This window comes from Hyla sarda, chromosome 3 (assembly GCF_029499605.1).
Source record: "Hyla sarda isolate aHylSar1 chromosome 3, aHylSar1.hap1, whole genome shotgun sequence".
NCBI classification, from domain to species: Eukaryota; Metazoa; Chordata; class Amphibia; order Anura; family Hylidae; genus Hyla; species Hyla sarda.
The window spans coordinates 278,113,711-278,136,360 of NC_079191.1; the positions used below are offsets into that span (position 1 = coordinate 278,113,711).

General features: G+C 43.0%; 1 protein-coding gene across 1 annotated transcript in view; it reads right to left on the reverse strand.

Annotated features, from left to right (window-relative positions):
* Positions 1-1,342: 1,342 nt before the first annotated feature.
* LRP11 (LDL receptor related protein 11) overlaps positions 1,343-22,650 on the reverse strand; it is a 51,946-nt gene continuing 30,638 nt past the window's right edge. Inside the window, exons 6-8 of the mRNA XM_056566694.1 lie at positions 19,842-19,898; positions 12,243-12,338; positions 1,343-1,783 (exon numbers count right to left, since the gene is read on the reverse strand). Coding sequence (XP_056422669.1) covers positions 1,629-1,783; positions 12,243-12,338; positions 19,842-19,898 — 308 coding nt within the window. The 3' untranslated portion in view covers positions 1,343-1,628. The remainder of the gene's footprint in view (positions 1,784-12,242; positions 12,339-19,841; positions 19,899-22,650) is intronic.

The window sequence follows — 22,650 nt, forward strand, 5'->3', positions numbered from 1 at the left end:
CCGCTCTGTGCCGGATGACAGCGACCACAGCCATCATGCCTCCTCCATTAATGTCTATGGGAGGAAGCGTGATGGCTATGTACTATGAATGGAGGGGGCGTGGGGTGACATCACAAACACGGAAGCTTCCGTGTTCAGAATGCAGCGGTGCCGGCATGGAGATCAAGGGGGTCCCAGTGATCAGACCCCTGCGATCAGACATCATATCCCCTTTGGATAAGATGTGTAAGGGGCAGAGTACCCCTTTAAGGCTAAAATAATCCTGGTCATGGAGGAGTTAAAGGGGTATTCCAGGAATCAAAAAACAGGCATTTTTTCTTTCAAAGACAGCGCCCTCCTTGTCTCCACTTTGGGTGTGGTATTACAACTTGGCTCCATTCACTTCAATGGAACTGAGCTGCAGAACCACACCCAAACTGGAGACAGACAGCAAAAGGTATTTGAAAGAAAAAATGCCTGTTTTTTTTTATTCCTGGAATACCCCTTTAAAGTGTTTGTCCGGTGAAATGGTCTTATCTCCTATCTGCAGGATAGGGGATAAGTATCTGTTGGTGGGGGGTCTGACCGGTGGGACACCATGCGATGTCCGGAATGAGATCTAGACTCTCAGTGAGAGCACATGATGTAGACTGCATGTGCCATATTTATTTGTGTGGGAATGCCGGAGATACAGGAGTGCTGGACTCGCTGGGGCTCCCATACAAATTAAAGGAGTACTGCAGTCATAGACAACTTATGTATCCCCCCTGGTGTTTGTCCCTCTCCTGTATATGTTTTGTGAGTATAAAGAATAAAGAAACTTTGAAGATGTGAATTGGTGAGTGGCCAGCTTTCATTCTTCTTCCATTGATGACAGACAACCGAATAGGGGATAAGTGTCTGATCGCGGGTTGCTCCGACCGCTGGGAACCCCTGGGATCTTGCGTACGGGGCCCCAGAACTGCCGCAGCTCTGCGTAGCTAATGTTTGTGTTGTCGACCTCACTGAGCGGTTGACAGACATGCCCCCTCCATTCAGCACATCTCCACCTCTCCCACAGAGATACATGGTGGGGTGTGTTGGCCACAGTGTAATGCTGCGGCCGACACACCACCTGCACGGGGAGAACCATGGCAGAGCTGGGACCCTGTACAGGCGATCGTGGGGGTCCCAGCATTTGGATCCCCTGCAATCAGACACTTTTGTACAAGGCTGCAGTACTCCTTTAATGCTACAGCACACACACACACACTCACTGAGCTAGGGTCCCATTCCAGAGATTGTGGCATTTTTTCATTTCTTAAACAAATTCTGACACAAGTCTAAAAATGTTACTTATTCTGAAGTTGAAAGCAAAATTACATACACACCTACAGAATTTATTTACTAAACATCATGACAAATGGAAACATTTTCGAGATTCCTTTAGTCTCTTAAACAAGTACTGTAGATCTCTTAATTACCCATGCCTGATAATGACACCACGGTTGGAGTGTCACACTTTACAGATTACTTTCCTCTTTTTACACCTCTAAGGAAAGAAAAAAACAGACACAATCCGTTTATGTATTATAAGTATGTATAGAGTTCAGGTATGGACAATAAGTTAAGTTATGCAGGATCAGGAAAACAAAAGAAGGGGTAGACTGCTACAGATACATGCCATTTATGAGATAATCTGACTCTTCAGAAGTTAATGGACGAGCTTTCTTCAGCTTCTTTCTCACTAGCTGGAGACGACAAACTACCATCAATAGCAGTAGGGATGTAATCGCTAAACCAAGTGCCAATGGTAAAACAGCTCCTAAAAAGCAAGTACAAATACAGTATGAGAAATCAACAAAGATTGGAAACATTTTAATATGACAAGATACGGGCCCTTGTGGCTACTGCACTATTAGGGTCCATGGAACATTCCTTTATACCCAGTCGTTACAGAGTTAGTACAGTTGAAAAAAGACATATGTCCATCAAGTTCAACCATGGCAGTGAAGGGAAGGGATATGGGTGAATTAAGAGGAGGGGATGTGTTTCTAAATTTCGGCATATGCATTAATGTTGTTTTGTTCTAGGAATGTAACCCTGTTTTGAAGCGATCAACTGTTCTTGTTGTGACCAGTTCCTGAGGTACACGGTTTCAGAAATTCACAAAGAAGGCTTATTGCCGCTGGAGACTAAACCTTTTTTTCTCCCAATGGAGGGAGTGCCTCTGTTGTCTCTTAAGGGGGTTTTACCTGGAACAATTTTCCCCATATTTTTTGTATGGGCCATTTATATACTTAAATAAGTTGATCATATCTCCCCCGTTAAATGTCTCTTCTCACAACAAAACAAATGTAATTCCCTTAATCTTTCATAACTTAGATGTTCCATGTCCCTTATTAGATTAGTTACTGGTCTCTGTACTCTTTCCAGATGTATAAAGTCTCTTTTATGAACCAGTGCCCAAAACTGAACAGCATATTCCAGGTGAGGCTGTACCAATGCTTTATAAAGGGGTAGTGTTATGTCCCTATCCTGCGATTCCATGGCTCTTTTGATACACGACAATATCCTGCTGGCCTTAGAAGCAGCTGCTTGACATCGCATGCCGTTCTGTAGTGTAGTGTCCAGCCTTCCATACTAACCCCAGTTATATTATCACTTCCCTATCGCCATGACAGCACCACCTGAGAGAGGGACTCTGCCTCTAGGGACAGGAAACCTGAGGATAAAAAGAAGAGCCCTTCTCTCCAGCCTCAGAGTAGTCTTGGATTATTTCAGCAAGGAAAATACTTTTTCTAGGGGTTCTTCTAGATTCAGAGCTTCAAAAATCTTTTTTACAGAGAGAAAAAATACTGAAAATTCTAACTTTAGTGAAGGAAGTACTTAGTTTTCACTCCATTTCTATAAGAAAAGGAATGTCTCTGCTGGGTCTTTTTATGGCAATCCAGGCAGTACCCTGGATCCATTTTCATTCAAGGACTCTTCAAGCAAATTTGCTGTCTTGTTGAGACGGTTCAGCAAAAGATCTAGACAGAAAAATCTGTCTTTGTCAGGAAACATGAGATTCGCTTCTGGGGTCGATAATAAAAGAAAATCTGTCTAAAGGTCTAGATTGTATCACAGAAGACCCAAAAATCCTTACTACAGATGCCACCCCTGGGCATGGGGGGGGGCCGCATATGGGAGACTTTCAGGGTCCTTTCATCAAATGGAAGAGAACTTCTAGCTGTACATTGCAGTCTGGTCCAAGCTCAAAACCTTCTCTGTCAGAAGAATGTAAAGATATTCTCGGACAATTCCACCACAGTGTCAGTCATAAACAGACGCAGAACTACAAAAAGTGAATCTCTAATGCATATTTGCACTCAAATCTTTTCTTTCGCAGATATTAATCTTTCCTTATACGCAGTACATTTAAAAGGATCCTTAATTATAAGAGCGGACTTCCTCAGTAGCCATGAACTGCATCAGGGGGAATGGAGACTGGACCCCCAGATTTCAGAAAGGTATGTCTCAAAAGAAAATCAACAGGTAAAAAGATTTTGCCTCTTGAATCAAACAGAAAATCTGTGGGCTGTGGGCGCCCTGACACAACCCTGGAATTGGGATCTGACGTAAGCCTTCCCTCCTCTTCAATTAATTCCGAGTGTAATCAGGAAAATCAGAATGAACAAAGCTCGAGTAATTCTGTTTCTGGCCACGCAGGGCTTGGTTTTCCTCACTGAGAGAGCTGTCTGTCTGGGATCCATGGGTCCTTCCAGAAACACAGAATCTTCTGATGCAGGGTCCTGTCTTCCATCCGTATGTAAGAACCTCCATCTGACGGCTTGGCCTTTGAAAGGACGATTCTGAAAAGTAAGGGTGTCTCTGACTTTGTCATCACTACTTTGCAGACCAGTAGAAAATCAAGCACTAACAAAATCTATTTTAAGATCTGGAAGTTTTTTTTTTGTCTTAAGGAGCCTTTTTCTAGCAGGTCTACACCTAACATTTTAAATATATTAGATTTTGTAGAATCAGGCCTAGAAAAAGGTTTAAAGTTGGCGACCCTAAAAGTTCAGGTCTCAGCCTTAGGTGCCCTGTATAATAATAAGATTGCAGACCATGCCTGGATAGTCAGATTTTTTTTAAAGCAGTCAAAAGGCTTTCTGTACACACTTTTCTAAAGCCCCTTCTTGGGATCTGTCTTTGGTCCTGAAGGCTTTTTTTTTATCTGAACCTTTCAAACCAAGTTGAGTCTATTCCTCTAAAAAATCTAGTTCTTAAGACAGCTCTATTAGTGAAGGTCACTTCAGCTAGAAGGGTAGGGGATTTGTCCGCTCTTTCTAGCCTAGAACCATACATTAAGATTTTAGAGGATAGTATTGTATTTTTTCCAGATCCAGCGTATCTACCAAAAGGTAGTTTCTACTTTTCATGTATCACAAAATATCATACTACCCTCTTTTTGTGATAGGCCATAAAATGACAAAGAAAGCGCTTTTAATTCTCTAGATGTTAGAAGATGTGTTCTTCAGTATCTAGGAGCTAAGGCAAGTAGAACTGAGCAACTGCTCAACCAGTAGGTAGTGTTTGACATAGTAGGGGAAAGCACTACAGATGCACAGATTTTTTTCATGGTTTCAAAACTGAGGCAAAAAAGCTATATTTTGCTGTATTTGATGTCAGAATACGCCTTTTAAAGCCCAGATAACCCCTTTAAATATCAGTATCACCATGCCATACTGCTTATCCCTGTGGGCATGGCCACTGAGTTACCTTTGGCTCACACGCTGCTGTATGTGCTCCTCGTCATTTCCATGCTCATCTGCTGCCTGCCGTTCCAGGTTTTGCCCATAGGTTGCCTCTTAAAGGGCCATCACACACCCAAACCTATACCCAGCCAAACACCATTTTCCAACCCCTATATTAGGCTCCTTAGGTTCCTAGACTCTAGTGTACCTGTAAAGGTGTTTTTCATGCATGTACCGTAATTCTATTATTGTTTCTGATCCTAACTTGTCTCCTTTCCTTCCTGCTACCTTGTACCACACTGTATCTCCTGTGTCTGACCTAGGTCTGTCTCTAGCTATGGACGTTTCCTGCCTGCCCTGACTTGTTTGCCTGTCCGTGACCACAAAAGTACTCCTCTTGTCCAGACCATAGCTATGACCCACTGTGCCTGACTGCTTGTCGCCTCAAACCCCTGTCTCATTGGCCTCGAGGCCAACCTACACCAGGACCACTCCTAGTGGTCGCCACCTGGTAGCCCCCAGCTGTGAAGTCCAGAATCTCATGAAAGGGTTCCATCAGAAGTGGCACAGTGTCTACACCAAGGGTTATTTAGAGGTTGGAGTTCTATTTTTAACATGCAGAGCTACTTTAGCCATGAGGGAATTTCTAAAAGTTATAAATTGTAAGAGCTATGCAAAGCAATCATAAGGGAAGACTACTGCATATGGATGTATTCTTGAATTCAACAGGAGCTGTATAAATCCATATGCAGTGATCTCCCCTAGTGGTAACTCAAGGCAGCCACAATTTTATCATAAAACGTTATGCCTATTTAGAGGATATGGGGCCCTAGGTTAGTTCTTACCCTTGTAAGGATGCAACATGAAATGACGTGGCTTTAAAAACAATCATGTTTAAAGCTGAGCTTGCACTTTACACTATGCACTTAGGGGGAGATTTATCAAAACCTGTCCGGAGGAAAAGTTGCCCATAGCAACCAATCAGCATGCTTCTTTCATTTTTAACAAGGCCTCTGCAAAATGAAAGAAGCAATCTGATTGGTTGCTATGGGCAACTGGGCAACTTTTCCTTTGCACAGGTTTTGATAAATCTCCCCCTTAATGCATAATGGTAAATGTTACACATTCCTTACATGGGTTGTCTAAGTTTAGAAACAATGATCTGCTTCTGTGCAGGTACAGCAGCTTGCATAAAGTCAGTCTACAATGTGCATTGATCATTTTCTTATATAATCATAATGTACTCTCCAGATAATGTCACATTATTGGGAGAAAGTAAGAGTCCACTTAACACCACACTTCACAGCTAATGGTTATTGATTGAATGCTGTACAGTGACAGCTGCTATTACCGACAGCTCAGCTGACCAAGCAAAATGTCATTGTCAAGACTGACACATGAAAGAACACCAAGGATTACAATATAAGGACGTGACTATCAAGGCGAGGAAAGTCCATACTGTCTGATATATATATATATATATATATATATATATATATATATATATATATAGATATATAGATATATGTGATTTATCAGGGTTGTTGATTCAATATATCACAAATTTGTCTGAATGCCAGTAAATCTTCAGCATTCAAATTATTTTTTTTTTTTGCAACTAGGAAAAGACTGCAAAACCTCCCTATGCTGTCATACACGTGCACCATCATTGTAGAACTAGAAATGTAATTTACTTTTTTTATGCCACCTCTTGTCTGGCTTATTGTACATTAAAGGAAAATAGTCATACTGTTCCTCCACGCTAAACCCAATACACTGGGTTACAGTGTGGGTGATATATACCTTTGGTCCAGAGATATAGTTCTCCGAAGATCCGCTTCTATTTTCTCTGAATTGCGCGATGGCTCAATTGATCTATTGTCACTGGTCATGTGAGTGCTTGTTCCTACTGAGTGCTCATGTGACCAGTGATAATGAATATTCAAATTGAGCTGGCATTTCAGAGAAGATAGAAGTTGATCTGAGGGACATCTCTCCGGAGCGAAGGTACGTATTGTCAGTGACCCCCTCATCGGTCTCCTATTCACCTACACTATAACCCAGTATATTGGGGAACAGAATGACCGTTTTCCTTTAATACTCTGAATTAAAATAATGGCATGTGCCATTTCATAAGCTGTCCTTGTTTTGACATGTCATTTTTTTTTTTTTTTTTTTTTTTTTTTTAAGAAGTTTTTCAAAACTGTCTGTCACATTAAGGTGACTTCATCAGGATGGACTTTACTCTTAAGGGTATTTTCACACTACAGAGAGTGAACGGAATCGCCGCTCGCTGAATTCAGCGAGTGGAGATTCAGACTGGCAGCCGGCGGCGGCGGAAGGACCGCGCGCCACTGCGCCGTCACCATTGACGGCTATGCAGTGCTCGCGGACTTCCGCGCAAAGAATGAACAAGTTCTTTCTTTGCACGGAACAATTTCAGCGGCGGAAGTGTCTGCCGCTGAAATTCCGCAGTGTGAACGGGTCTTGCGGAGACCCATTCACACTAATGTTAAGTTCACACTGCGGAATTCCGCAGGGAATTCCGTAGTGTGAACATACCCTACTAGATAAATACACACGTACAGTAAAGGCTTATCCAGACCAGATTTTGATGTTTTCTTAAAGTTTCTCTGTATACGTTTCTTCTGGGCTAGAACTAAGCCTACAAATTCAGAGCATTTAGGATCCAGCCATACTTAACTATTACCCAACCTGTGGGGATGGGTGGAGTGCACAACCAAGATAGAGGCAGCCACTTCCCCATCTTATCATGGTGGTATAGTAAGCACAATGGCCCATATTTATCAATCTACATTAAATTAAATGTGTCTAGTTTTGTCCATAACAACCAATTACATCTCAACTTTCATATCTTAACCAGTTCTGGTAAAATGAAAGCTGAGCTGGGGTTGGTTGCAGTTTTTGATTAGCAAATCATCTTAGTGTTTGCAGGAAGAGGCTGGTATATTTCTTATACTGCCATCTGCATTGCAGCCACAGCATGCGCCTGCCCATGCATATCAATTGTTTTGGAGGTGCTGAACAGTTTTGTGCGTTATTAGACACAAATGTGTCTAATATTACAATGCACAAAAGACACAAGTAAATTCGGCTCCAGCCAGTGGCGTCGCTAGGGGGGGGCCAGAGGGGGCCATGGCCCCCCCTAGATCAGGCCGGGCCCCCCCTTGTGCCCCCCCAATTTAAAATAAATAGGGATGTCCCGACTGACCAGCTGGGTAAAGAGCCCGCTGCAGCTGCAGGGATGAAGGTACCTGATGATGGCTCCGCCCCCCAGCACTGGAGAGGACGGGGCCGAGAGCTGACAGGCCTCCGCACACAGAGCAGCTTCATGTGAGGTGAGTGATGTCCTCCCTCTCTTCCCCCCTGATCAGCAGTCTATCCTGGGGCTGGGTCATGTGTATAGTAGCAGTCCAGAGGGGTCACACAGGTCACATTATCAGAACAATTTTTGTTTTCGTAAATCGCGGTGAAGCCGCGCAATTTTTGCCGCGATTTTTCCATAAATTTTTCTGATAATGTGACCTGTTGGAGACCTGTGGACACTGGAGGAGGGAAAGTGACCCCTCTGGAAGGACAACATGTGAACACACTGCTAGTTTATCATTAACCCCTTAAAGGACAACTGCAGCGGTATGACAGGATAGGGGATAAGTGTTTGATTGCGGGGGGTCCGACCGCTGGGACCCCCCCCTGATCTCCCTAATGGGGCGCCGCCATTAGCGCTCATGGTGAGCGCTAAGGCGCGTAGCGTCGACCTAGAGGTCGACTGTGACGCCCAGTCTCCTCACTGTCCCCATACAGTTCTATGGGGGATGCGAGGAGGCACGAATGCTGCCTCCCCGCCTCTTCCATAGAGAGATGTATGGAGGAGGCGTGCCGACGCAACGTCATGCTGCGGTTGGCACGCCCCCTGCACGGGAGAGCCGCGGCCCCGTACAGGAGATCGCCGGGGGCCCCAGTGTTCGGACCCCCCGCGATCAAACACGTATCCCCTATCTTGAGGATAGGGGATGTGTTTGTAACGCTGCAGATGTCCTTTAAGGGTACATTCACATGTACAGGATCATCTGCATAGTTTTGCTGCATATTTTGTGCAGCTGATTTTGCAACCCATTAGCTTCAATAGGTAGCAAAATCAGCTGCAGAAAATATACAGCAGATCCTGTACGTGTGAACGTACCCTAAGGGCTCATTCAGGGGTGGATCCACATTGTATTTTACGCTGCAGATCCACCGACAATGGACCCTACAGTGCTGCCTCCATCTGTGCCTGCTCATAACGGCAATCCTCCTCCGCTATGAGCAGACACGCTTTGATGTGTATACTCGCGCACATCATGGCCGCTCCTCCTGCTCTCTAAGCTAGGCCGAGAGCAGCCGTGATGTCTTCGAGTATACACATCAAAGCGTGTCTGCTCTTAGCGGAGGATTGCCGTTATGAGCAGGCACAGATGGAGGCCGCACTGTAGGGTCCATTGTCGGGGGATCCGCAACGTAAAATATGCTGAGGATCCATCCGTGTAAATGAGACCTAAGGACACAAGGCGTATGTGTACGCACAGTGCCTGCTCCCACTGTTTTATATAAATCATTAGCTAGAACCCTCGGCTAATGCCAGACATCACCAATCAGGCTGATGTCTGACATTAACACTGTAGATGCCGCTATCAAAGTTGATGGTATTGTCCAAAAGTTTTTGGATTTTCGTTTTTTCCTCCTCACCTTTTAAAAATCATAACCCTTTCAATTTTGCACCTAAAAATCCATAAGATGGCTTATTTTTTGCACCACCAATTCTACTTTGTAATGACATCAGTCATTTTACCCAAAAATCTATGGCAAAAACGGAAAAAAAAAATCATTGTGTGACAATAATGTATGAAGATTTTAAATAAAAAAATAGTATATATTTTTTTTTTTTATTAAACATGTTCTGCACAGTGTGTGTATTTATTTGAGATATATATATATATATATATATAAAAAAAAATATATATATACACGTTTTTAAAATTGCCCCCCCACTTTTGTCACTGGCTCCCCATGTGCCCTCCTAAATATGAATGCTGGAGACGCCACTGGCTCCAGCTCACCTTTCTGCTCAGACAAGTTGCATCTTTATGCTATAAAATATTAGCCCATGTTTATTACTTAAAAGGAAACGGACAGATGGATCAACCTCACTAACCTGAATATACAGGTGGTTAGTGAAGGTGATCCCGTTCAACCATTCCTAAGATATAGCACATTCTTGCGATATGCAAATTAACTGCAATGGAGGCAGGTTTAAAGACTATCTACCCCTCTGATGCCGCCCCCTGGGTCCCGTTCATGCCGCCCTGCTCATAAATATTAATCTCCTTCATATGTGGGGCGACGCACACAGGACCCAGGGGACAGCGTCAGAGGTGCAGGTAGCCTCCGATGCAGTTAAAAGATTGTCCTATATTTTGGGAACTTCTGGGATAAGGAACACATCATTTTAGGGTCTATTCAAACGGCAGAAATTCTGCCTTTAAATTAAAGCCCATAGACTTCTATGGGATTCCGCACTCCCATTCACAGTTCTGACTTCCCACTTGCGGAATTCCGCTAGCGGAAATTCAAAAGTGTGAATGGGAGTGCAGAATCCCATAGAAGTCTATGGGCTTTAATTTGAGGCAGAATTCCGCAAGTGGAAATTTTGCCCTGTGAATAGACCCTTACTCAGGATCACTCATAGAGATGAGCGAACTTACAGTAAATTCGATTTGTCACGAACTTCTCGGCTCGGCAGTTGATGACTTCCTAGGAATGTATCCTAGGAGACTGTTTCCTAGGAATGTATCCACCTTTTCCAGCCCACCGGACCACCTGAAGGCTGAACTAATTTACGCAGGATTAGGCATCAACTGCCGAGCCGAGAAGTTCGTGACGAATCAAACTTTTAGTTTGTATTTGAGGGGGGCTACAATTCATACCATTGCTATGGGGGGGGGGGGGGGGGCTACAATTCGTACCATTGCTATGGGGATTTTATCAATCTAAGGACGGTCTATGAATCCTTACACTGTTTTCTCAGCTCTTTAGACAGAGCAGAACAGCAGAATTACATGGGTATAGTACTCAGCTAAGTGCTGCTGCCCGTACATTTTAGCAATCGGTTGTGGTCTTAGCCCCAGGACCCCCATCAATCAAACCTCTGACATGTAGCATTGCCATGAAAAAGTTTTTTTAAAGTGATAAGTTCACTTTAAAAAGTGCAATGGCTACACAATGCTAATGTTTTTTTTTTTTTTCCCCTTATTGCATCTGTTTCCCTATGTGGCCTTAACTGCAGCCTGAGATGTGCAGAGCAGTATAGTCCATTACCTTTTATGAAGCTCAGAATAATCAGTTGGTCACCAAATAAAACGTTTAATATAGTGTCCCTTGTGTAATTAGCAGACACTTTCCCATCCACTTGCTTTTAAAATTTTCAACATAAATATGTTTAAAACGTAATAAAAACAGCCAATAGGTGGCTCTATTCTGTTCTATTCTCTATCCTGCCACAATTAACAGAGTGAGTTTGGTCTCCTCCCAGCATGGCAGGAGTCCATACTCAGGAAGTACTTCTCTGTACTGAGCTTGATTGACAGCTGCACAGAAAGTGAAAGCTCACAGATTCTCACAGAAAGCTGCACAGACTGAAAGCTGCAGGAGAGCCTCACTGATATCAACACAGACTGAAACATGCACAGAGCATGAGGTTTTCTATTCATCACAGCACTACAACCATGTGAGGGCAGAAATGGTACCCCAGCAGGCTTTGGTGATGTCATGTCACTTAAGCCATCTGTAGATTAAGACCCCTTTCGCACGGCAAAATTTCTGGACAGAATTTGACATTCAATCTGTGGCAGGTGCTGGCAGAACAAGCCAGCACTAGGACCATTGCCGCATTGCATTTCCAAGCAGATTGCACAGAATTATCCTGCAGAAAGAGGCCACTGCCATTAAAGTGTCCCAGTCAACAAATCTTTTAACATATCACAGAGATATTACAAAGGTTTTGACTGGTTGGATTCTGGGTGTTCAGACCTCCACTAATAGTTATAAAAATCAGGGAGAAGCATGAGGCTGTACACGTTACACCCGTTTCCTGCGATCTCCACCCAGATGAAGGAGACGTCCTCTGTTATAAGGGTCAGCTCAAGCATTCTGAAAGGGTCTGTAGCTATGCACAGACCTTTCAGCCATCTGTTATCCCATAACTGTGTTGTGAGATTGAAGAAAACAATCCTTTATTTCCCAGGTGCATCAATGAACCTTGGGTGCCCATGACTCTGCCACCTGTTCACCAGCTGTCCTTTCTTGGACCACTTTTTGGTAAGTACTAGCCCCTGCATACTGGTAACACCCCACAAAAGATGCTCTGACCCATATCTACCCATATGCTCATATGGAAACTCCAGACATATACAGAACATATACTTCATTCATTTTCTTGCTGTTATTATATAATTCAGAATAATACTTTATAATAATAATAATAGTTACCTGCTTCAGGTGCAGGGTGTCCATTACCCTTTAGAATGTCTTTTGAGATTAAGAAATTCTTCTCGGCTTCTTTCTCGGTATTCGATGAAACAGTGGCTAGAAAAAAATGTAATAAATATACACCATTTACATAATGTACTCTTTACATGAGATTATATGGTATAGTCCTGAAAATGAATCTCAAATTGATTCACTATTCTGAAAATCTCCTTTTAATCCTTAAGCGACAGGGGTAATGTGTAGAGCATATTGACAGGGCTGCAGCTACATCAAGACAACTTAAAGGGGTACTCCAGTGCTTACACATCTTATCCCCTATCCAAAGGATAGGGGATAAGATGCCTGAATGCGGGAGTCCCGCAGCTGGGGACGCCCGTGATCATGCACGCGGCACCCCGTTTGTAATCAGTCCCCGGAGCGTGTTCGCTCCGGGTCTGATTACGGTCGACCGCAGGGCCGGCGGCGTGTGACGTCACGCCTCCGCCCCCGTGTGACGTCACACTCCGCCCCTCAATGCAAGCCTACGGGAGGGGGCGTGATAGCTCCGAGGACTGATTACAAACGGGGTGCCGCGTGCATGATAACGGGCGTCCCCAGCTGCGGTACTCCCGCGATCAGGCATCTTATCCCCTATCCTTTGAATAGGGGATAAGATGTGTAAGCACCGGAGTACCCCTTTAATGTCATTTTTCAATTTTCATTTATTGTTTAACAGGATGTAAATTACATAGATTGTTTTTATTGTATATAGAGATTATGTGGAATTACCCTTTAACTTAACTGTATGCAAGTTAGTGCACTCCTGTGGACTGCAGTTTTCACTTAATAGTGGTCAAAAAATATCATATTCACTGTAATGATCATAAAAAGTCAACACTGTTTGCAATTTATATGTTGTTAGATCCACTATGTCAGATGATTTACTGACATAGTATGGCGCCATATAAGCAGTATGTAAAATGTTGTATAGACCTACAAGGGGTCAAGTTGCCTCCCAGCATAAACAATATGAAAAAACCTCTAAATAAATATAAGGGTGTGAGGGAAGTGCTATTTAAGACATAACTTTTAATATATGCTTACTAAAACACACCAATATGTGCAAAGTGATTATACCCACATAAGAATAAAATCATGCGACACAGGATCTGTTAGGATCACCACCCATCTGGTGGATTTATCATGAATCTAATGTGTAAATACACATATTTAGTCATGCATCTCTAATAAGAAATATAATTCTCAACGCGTTTCTACTCCAATCAAGAGTGTCCTCAGGAGAATATCAGAAATATAGAGATAGTAAAAGTATCACATTTAAATAAACATGGTATTACTGAGTGACCACGATACGGGGTATCACTCAGAGGGTGTGATCTTTCCCAGCTGAAACAGGAGAATGCCGGCACGACCTAAAAAGAAAACCAACAGTACAGTCAGCCCAGTATACAGACTTGCACTAAATGTAGTTTTTGTAGGGCTGAAAGACTCACAGTCCTTATATATATATATATATAAAATTGTTGGTCCCCCTTCAGACACAAGGGTGGTCCCCCTGGGATTCTAACAAATAATAGGGGGAAATAAGGGGAAAGATAGGGGCCTAGGGATCCTAGACTTACCCTGCACTAACTGAGGCCCTATGCCCTAGGCGGTGTTATCGCCCTAACAAGGGCAGCCCCGCTCTCGTTCCTCCTACTTGGCCTAGCTCTTACTAAGTAAGTAAGGTGACACTAACTTGAAGACCCACTAGGGTCTCAACTAACTACCTATTAGTCACCAATAAGGGGTACCACATCCTTTACTGGAAGGGGACATCACAAAAAGGGAGCAAAACTTAATTGGTCATTGAGACCTCTAGGGTTCAATGTGCCCATCTCAAAAATCCATCTACTCTCCCTTTGAAGGAGGAGTCTATCAAAGTTACCCCCTCTCGGGGACGGACGAATGAGCTCCAGTCCCAGGAACTTGAGTTCCCCTATTATTTGTTAGAATCCCAGGGGGACCACCCTTGTGTCTGAAGGGGGACCAACAATTTTATATATATATATATATATTTCTTTTTCTTTCTGGGGCTTTGCCCCCAACATCCGTCTGCTGATTTCATATACATTAAATACATATAATAAGAAGTACAATAGAGGAGTAGATGGGCTGCTCTTGTTTGGGGTTATCCTAGTTTAACCTTTGGGATTAGTATAATTTATTAAGATCATGATATGACCAATTTAGGCACTTTATTGATGTATAGTGTGTTCTTATATCTGGGGTATGTCCGGTCGTGATCATTCGGCATGTGTACCCTTATCTTTCGGGACCTTGTGCCTATTTCATTTCTAAATGGCACGTTTACACTGCGGTATGCTCGCGATCGGTTTTTATATACCCCTTTTGGGAATTCATTGCAATTTTAGTGTTTCAATGCCAATTATTGTTACTACTCCCATCGGTTCATTCAATAATATATAACCAGTCATCAGGAGTTAGTATACTCTATAACTAGCAATAAGTCACTCCCATACATACCTTAATCCGGCCCTGAATTATAGTAGTGAATTCGGCATTTTGCCCGCCTCCTGTGGGCGTCAGAGCGGGGCGGGCACTGTCGACGTCACACGGAGGCGCCAGGATATGACGCCAGACGCCGAGGGACCCGGAAGGTGAGCGCATCGCAGCCGGTTAGAATCATTCCGGCTCCCCGCCACTGCGGGTTGCGCACCTCCCGGGATCCTGTGATCGGCACCTAGACCAGCTGACAGTGAGTACAGCGCACTAGCGGCGATATGCTAGATTTACATTACAGGTACAGCGGAACCTTGTTTATTGATAGGAATGTATTATTTTATTTATAGGTGTTCGGAACCACGGCAAGGACTGTGAGTCTTTCAGCCCTACAAAAACTACATTTAGTGCAAGTCTGTATACTGGGCTGACTGTACTGTTGGTTTTCTTTTTAGGTCGTGCCGGCATTCTCCTGTTTCAGCTGGGAAAGATCACACCCTCTGAGTGATACCCCGTATCGTGGGTCACTCAGTAATACCATGTTTATTTAAATGTGATACTTTTACTATCTCTATAATTCTGATATTCTCCTGAGGACACTCTTGATTGGAGTAGAAACGCGTTGAGAATTATATTTCTTATTAGAGATGCATGACTAAATATGTGTATTTACACATTAGATTCATGATAAATCCACCAGATGGGTGGTGATCCTAACAGATCCTGTGTCACATGATTTTATTCTTATGTGGGTATAATCACTTTGCACATATTGGTGTGTTTTAGTAAGCATATATTAAAAGTTATGTCTTAAATAGTATGGCGCCACCCAGTGTTAAAAGGGTATAATGCTTCCATTCAGCTATATGGAACTGACTGTAATTCACAGAGAGAAATAACAGCAGTGTTTATGTTTACAACACTAAAAAAAACTAGAGACCCATTCCAATACTGCTATAGCACAGGTGCGATCAGTGTTATTGGCATTCTACGGCTATGTTCACAAGTCAGGATTTCCGTGCAGGATTCTGCTGCGCTGTGCATGCAATGGAATTTCACTGCCACTCATGTTTCTGGCATGGATATTACGATTTCCGTGTCCACAGAAAGATTGAACCTACAGAAAGCATATCGGTCTATTTTCCGTGCATACATTTCTAAGTGAGAACATAGCCTACTTGTACAGGCTGCTGATGCTTTTATATGTAGTTAGACTCCCTTTTACAGTTATAAAAGCTTCCCCTATTTTTAGGAAGACTTCCTACAAGATTTTTAAGTGTCTGCAGGAATTTTTGCCCATTCATCTAGAAAAACCATTTGTGAAGCCAGACAGGCATCCATGTACTATTGGAGTTTTGTGAAAATTTAGGTGAAAAAAGTATGGAGAAATGCATTACACTCTCTTTATTTATTTATATTTATTATTATTATTAGTAATAACAAAGTCCATTTTTTTTTCTTGTTTTTTTACATAAAACATCAGAACAAACCCCCAACCAGCCCCCTACTCACACCCCCATTCATGTATGTCCATCTTCCCTCCAGAGATACCAAGTGTAACAGGTCCAGATATGGTACTAAACCAAGGAAGAGACATTGGAACCTCTACCTGGCAAGCTGTTCTTGTTGAAATTGATTACAATTATTCGGACTGCCGATCAATATATTAATACTTATATGAACATTGCTAATGCTGCAAAAAGATATTTGTTACCCTTAACCTATATACCCAGCTTGCTATCTGCTTGTGACTAAGATGGAGACCTTGGGATGAGGCCAAGAGAAGTGAGATAAGAAGAGGAGTTGGAAGTTTAGAGACCAAATATGGCCAAGAGAGAAATGAATGCTTAATATGCTAATATATACTGTATTTATCGGGGTATACCACGCACCGGCCTATAACACGCACCCTCATTTTACCACGGATATTTGGGTAAAAAAAGTTTTTTACCCAAATATCCATGATAAAATGAGGGTGCGTGTGTGCGCGTGTATACCCCGATATACCCCCAGGAAAGGCAGGGGAGAGAGGCCGTCGCTGCCCGCTTCTCTCCCCCTGCCTTTCCTGGGGTCTAGAGCGCTGCTGCCGGCCCTTTTCACCCCCTGGTTATCGGTGCCGCTGCCCGTTCTGTCCCCCTGACTATCGGTGCCGGCGCCGATAGCCAGGGGGAGAGAAGCGGCGCCGACAGCCAGGGGGAGAGAAGGGGCAGCGGCACCCATTGCCGGCGCCGCTGCCCCGTTGCCTCCCCCCATCCCCGGTGGCATAATTACCTGAGTCCGGTCCGCGCTGCTCCAGGCCTCTGTCCCCAGCGTCGTTGCTATGCACGGCGCGGCGCTCTGACGTCATGCGCCGCGCCGTTCAGCGCATAGCAATGACGCCGGGGACGCACGACGGAGGCCTGGAGCAGCGCTGACCTGACTCAGGTAATTATGCCACCGGGGATGGGGGGAGGCAACGGGGCAGCGGCGCGGGCAATGGGTGCCGCTGCCCCTTCTCTCCCCCTGGCTGTCGGCGCCGCTTCTCTCTCCCTGGCTATCGGCGCCGGCACCGATAGTCAGGGGGACAGAACGGGCAGCGGCGCCGATAACCAGGGGGTGAAAAGGGCCGACAGCAGCGCTCTAGACCCCAGGAAAGGCAGGGGGAGAGAAGCGGGCAGCGACGGCCTCTCTCCCCCTGCCTTTCCTGGGGGTGTATCGGCGTATAACACGCACACAGACTTTAGGCTAAAAATTTTAGCCTAAAAAGTGCGTGTTATACGCCGATAAATACGGTATATATATACATACGCAATATTCAGTTAACCAATCAAAATATAACATGATGATTTTGACGTGATAACTAACCTCCCCTTTTTGTCAAATGTAAAAACTACTTCCGTGTAATAAAAAGAACCTCGCTCAGAACTCTCTGAGAACTCTTGGGAACAGTTCCTGAGCTTCTTGCTGAGAAAGAGTTTTATACCAACTTTTTTGTCTGGTGTATATTTCTTGTGTCGACACTCAGCAATATACAGCAGCAGTAACGCACATATTAAGGCCTAACCAGCAGCCATCCTTGACATTCTCACATATACCAATCAGTCATGTAAAAAGAATTTATTAATGATTTTTTAGTGTATTTTTCTTTATTTAAAAGTGCTTCAGTCCAATCCATCTGAAAAAGGAAATTAACCATCCTCCTGATGAGTGGCATGGACTGGACGCACAGTTGTAGTGGCAGCTGCCTAGAGTGTCTGTCTTGACCTGAGAACCTAGTAAGGTGCTGAACAATTATGTTAAAATGGCCCTTTCTGGATAGAGCAGACTAGAAAGACCCAATAAGGAAGTCAAATACTAAGCTAGAGTCCCACCACATTTCCTAAATCTTGGCACATTCCCATAGGAAATGATATATGTCAGCAGGAGACTGCAAGCATTTTGGGAATCCATAGAAAGAGGACATTTTTGCCTGTATGGCCAATGATATATATGCCCTTTAGAATATCATTAACACCATACTTTTTTCCCTTTTTTTTTTTCTTTTTTATCGTTGTGCGACAAAATGTTCCTTACTTTCCACTAAAGTCATCACTTTCAACTAATTCTCCAAAAAGTGGGCATGGACTTGTTCACCTGTTTTTGTCGCCTTTTCATACCCTGATATTCCATTTTTAACAGAGGGGTTATATTAATGAAAACCACCAATGTTTTTCGACAAGTATAAAACACATTCATGTATAGGAGGGCAAACTCCAAAGAAATTCACTATGGTAAGCAAAAAGAAAGATGGAAAAATAGTAAATGAGGGCCACAGACTCTATAATTCATCTCAAAGCTGTTTTGATGGATCAAGGTCAGGTTTTTTGTGCAGACCAGTAAAGGTCTTGCTTGTGCACTGGAGCTCACTCATGCCGAAACAGAGTAGGGACTTGACACAAAATTGAAAGCATACAATTGTCCAAAATGTCTTTGCATGCTGAATCATCAAGATTTACCTTGACTGGAACTTAGGGGCTTATGCACACCCCTGAAGAACAATTCAATAGCATTATCTCTCCTCCACCAAATGTTACAGTTGGCACAGTGCAGTCATACAGATAATGTTCTCCTGGCATTCACCAAACACAGACTCAATCAGACTGCCAGATAGAGAAGAGTGATTCATCACTCCACAGAATCCATTTCCACTCGGTATAAAGCATGCATGGAGCTGTTTGGCAATGAAAACCCATGCCTTGAAACTCCTGGCACCCGGTTTTTATGATGATTTTAATGTCAAATGAGATTTGGAACTCTGCATAGTTGAGTCAGGGACTTGGGACTGAATAAAACATCTGAATTCAATGGTTAAAGTGGTATTCAGAGTTGTTGTTTTTATTAAGGTAATGTGATCAGCCTTATAAAATTAACATATACTTACTTTCCTTCCTCAAACCATTAACGCTTTCCTCTCGGGGCCAGTCCAGGTGTACCAGTTGTGTGCTGAGCAGGCAGCACACAAGCTAATGCAAACACAGAAAGCTATGGAACAGGGGCTCCAGGAAAACAGCGGCAGTGACGTGAGCTAGGAATGTAAATATAAAGTTGAATCGTAAAAGAAAGAAGAAGGGGGCACTCACGCTTTAGCTTTTCAAGTTTATTCCGTGCTCATTACAGGTGGTCTGGAGAAGCGCCGGCATAGGCACGAAATAGCTATCACCATCATGGCTCCTACCTGTTCGTGGTCCGACGTCCTGTGCTGATCGCTCGACGTCCCAGCTGTAATGAGCACGGAATAAACTTGGAAAGCTAAAGCGTGAGTGCCCCCTTCTTCTTTCTTTTACGATTGAACTGTTTGTGCCACATTTATGGGGAGAGCACCACGACGAAACTTTGTGATCCCCCGCACCTTCACCGTATTAGTAATTCAGTGAACCACTTGCAGTGCAGATTTTCGCTTCCAGTGCCGGCTTCTCTGTTTTACCTCTATTAAGTATATAGTTGTTTTCAGGTTTCCCCCCCCCCCCCCAGACTGAGCATATTACATTAATTTAAAAAAAACAAGTCCAAATAACCATTGAAGAGGTAGGGCCTGATATTTTTCTCCAGTATAGTGTACATACACTCAGAGCAACATACCTGGTACTGCTTCCAGATTTCCTCTTGGGTCCAGTGTTGTGTGTGGTACAATGGCTCCTACACAAAGAAAAAAATCATCACAATATGTAAAAACAGATATGTATTTAATAGTTTACAATACAGGTATACAAACTATCGAGGCCATAGTACTTATGATAACCCTGTAGATTTATTCTCCCTGCCTTGCATATCATTTAATATGTGTAAAGTGTATAAAGAATATTTTACTGTAGGTATAAATCAATAAAATGAGACACAAATGCATGTCACCATATATCCTTGTGTCTGACTGCCAGAATTGTGGACTAAGAAAGCATTATACAGACGTGGACAAAATTGTTGGTTCGCGTCTGTTCAATGGTCCTTGAAATAACTTAAAACTGACAGGAGTAATAATGAATAAAAATGTCTTAAATATTAACTGATGGAAATCAGACATTGCTTTTAAATTGTAGTTCAACAGAATCATTAGCAAAAAAAACTAAATAGTGAAACTGCCCTGGACAAACATGATGGTACAATGAACTTAAAGGAGATCTGCAGCCATAGACACTTATCCCCTATCCGCAGGATAGAGGATAAGTGTCCGATCGTGGGGGCGTCTGAATGCTGGGACTCCCCGCAATCTCCTGTACGGAGCCTCGACACTGACGCAGCTCTCCCGTGCAAGAGGTGTGTCGTCTGCAGCATGACTCCGTGGCCGACACGCTCCCTCCATGTATCTCTATGGAAGAGGCGGAGACCTAGCGTGAGTCGACGACACGCGTATTAGCAGCGCAGAGTTGGGGTAATGCTGTGTTCCCGTACTGGAGTTCGCAGGGGGTCCCAGTGGTCAGACCCCTCGCGATCAGACCCCTATCCCCTATCCTTTGGATATGGGATAGTGTCTATGGCTGCAGGTCTCCTTTAATATTTTTTGCACAACCTTTTGAGGAAGTTACTAAAGCGATATCTATAAGTTTGAAGTGTGCCTTCTGCAGACTGCATGTTTTAGCTCCTTTTGTTAAATAGAATTCAGATCAGGGCTCACAGAAGCCACTTCAGAATCGTCCAATGTTTTGCTCTTTGCCATTTTTTGTGTGTTTTCGGTGTTTGGGTCATTATCTTGTTGAAGGATCCATGACCTTTGACTGAGACCAAGCTTCATGACACTGGGCAGCACATTTGGCTCCAGAATACCCTGATAGTCTTGAGATTTTATTGTATCCTGTACAGATTCAAAACACCCAGTACCAGATGCAGCAAACAGCCCCAAAACATAACCGAGCTTCCTCCGTGTTTCACAGCAGGCACAGTGTCCATTTCTTTGTATGATTCATTTTTTTGTAGGCAAACACAGAGCTGATTTTATTTGTCACAATGCTCAATTTTGTCTTGTCCTTTGGACTGATGAGACAAAACTCTAACAGCTCTATATTCTCAAATGCAAAAATGAAGCATTCAAAGAAAAGAACACTGTACCTACTGTGAAGCATGGAGGAGGCTCAATTATGTTTTGGGGATTCTTTGCTGCATCTGGCACAGTATGTCTTAAATCGGTACAGGGTACAATGAAATATCAATAATATCAAGGCATTCTGGAGAGAAATGTGCTGCCAAGTGTCAGTAAGCTTGGTCTCAGTTGCAGGTCATGGGTTCTCCAACAGAATAATGACCCAAAACACACTAAAAACAGCTAAAACATCCAAGAATGGCTAATAACTAAACATTGGACTATTTTAAAGTGGCTTTTATGAGCCCTAATCTGAATCCTATTGAACATCTGCGGAGGGAAATTAAACACGCAGTCTGGAAAAGGCACCCTTAAAACCCAAGACAGCAAAAGCAGTTTACTTATAAGAAGTGGGCCAGGATACATGTAGACAAGTGCAGAAGTCTCATTGAGAAATCACTGGATTGCAGCGACTGCCTTAACCCCGTGGCGACGGAGGGTTTTCCAGTTTTTGCATTTTTGTTTTTTTCCTCCTTATCTTTTAAAAATCTACAATTCTACATTGTAATGACATCAGTCATTTTACCAAAAAATCTATGGCGAAACGGAAAAAAAATCATTGTGCGACAAAATTGAAGAGAAAATGCCATTTTGTAACTTTTGGGGGCTTCCGTTTCTACGCAGTAAATTTTTCAGTAAAAATTACACCTTATCTTTATTCTGTAGGTCCATACGATTAAAATGATACCCTACTTATATAGGTTTGATTTTGTCGTAATTCTGAAAAAAAATACATGCAGGAAAATTTATATGTTTAAAATTGTCAAATTGTTCTGACCCCTATAACTTTTTTTATATTTCTACGTATGGGAGCTCATTTTTTGCGCCGTGATCTGAAGTTTTTAGCGGTACCATGTATGTAGTGATCAGACTTTTTGATCACTTTTTATTCATTTTTTCATGATATAAAAAGTGAGCAAAAATACGCTATTTTGGACTTTGGAATTTTTTTGCGTGTACCCCATTGACCGTACGGTTTAATAAATTATAGATTTTTATAATTCGAACATTTCCGCACGCGGCGATACCACATATGTTTATTTTTATTTACACTGGGTTTTTTTAAATTGGGAAAAGGAGGGTGATTCAAACTTTTATTAGGGGAGATGTTAAATGATCTTTATTCACTTTTTTTTTCACTTTCTTTTTTGCAGTGTTATAGCTTCTATAGGGACCTATAACACTGCACACACTGATCTTTTACACTAATCACTGGTTTCTCATAGGAAACCAGTGATCAATGATTCTGCCGCTTGACTGCTCATGCCTGGATTTCAGGCACTGAGCAGTCATTCGGCGATTGGACAGCATGGAGGC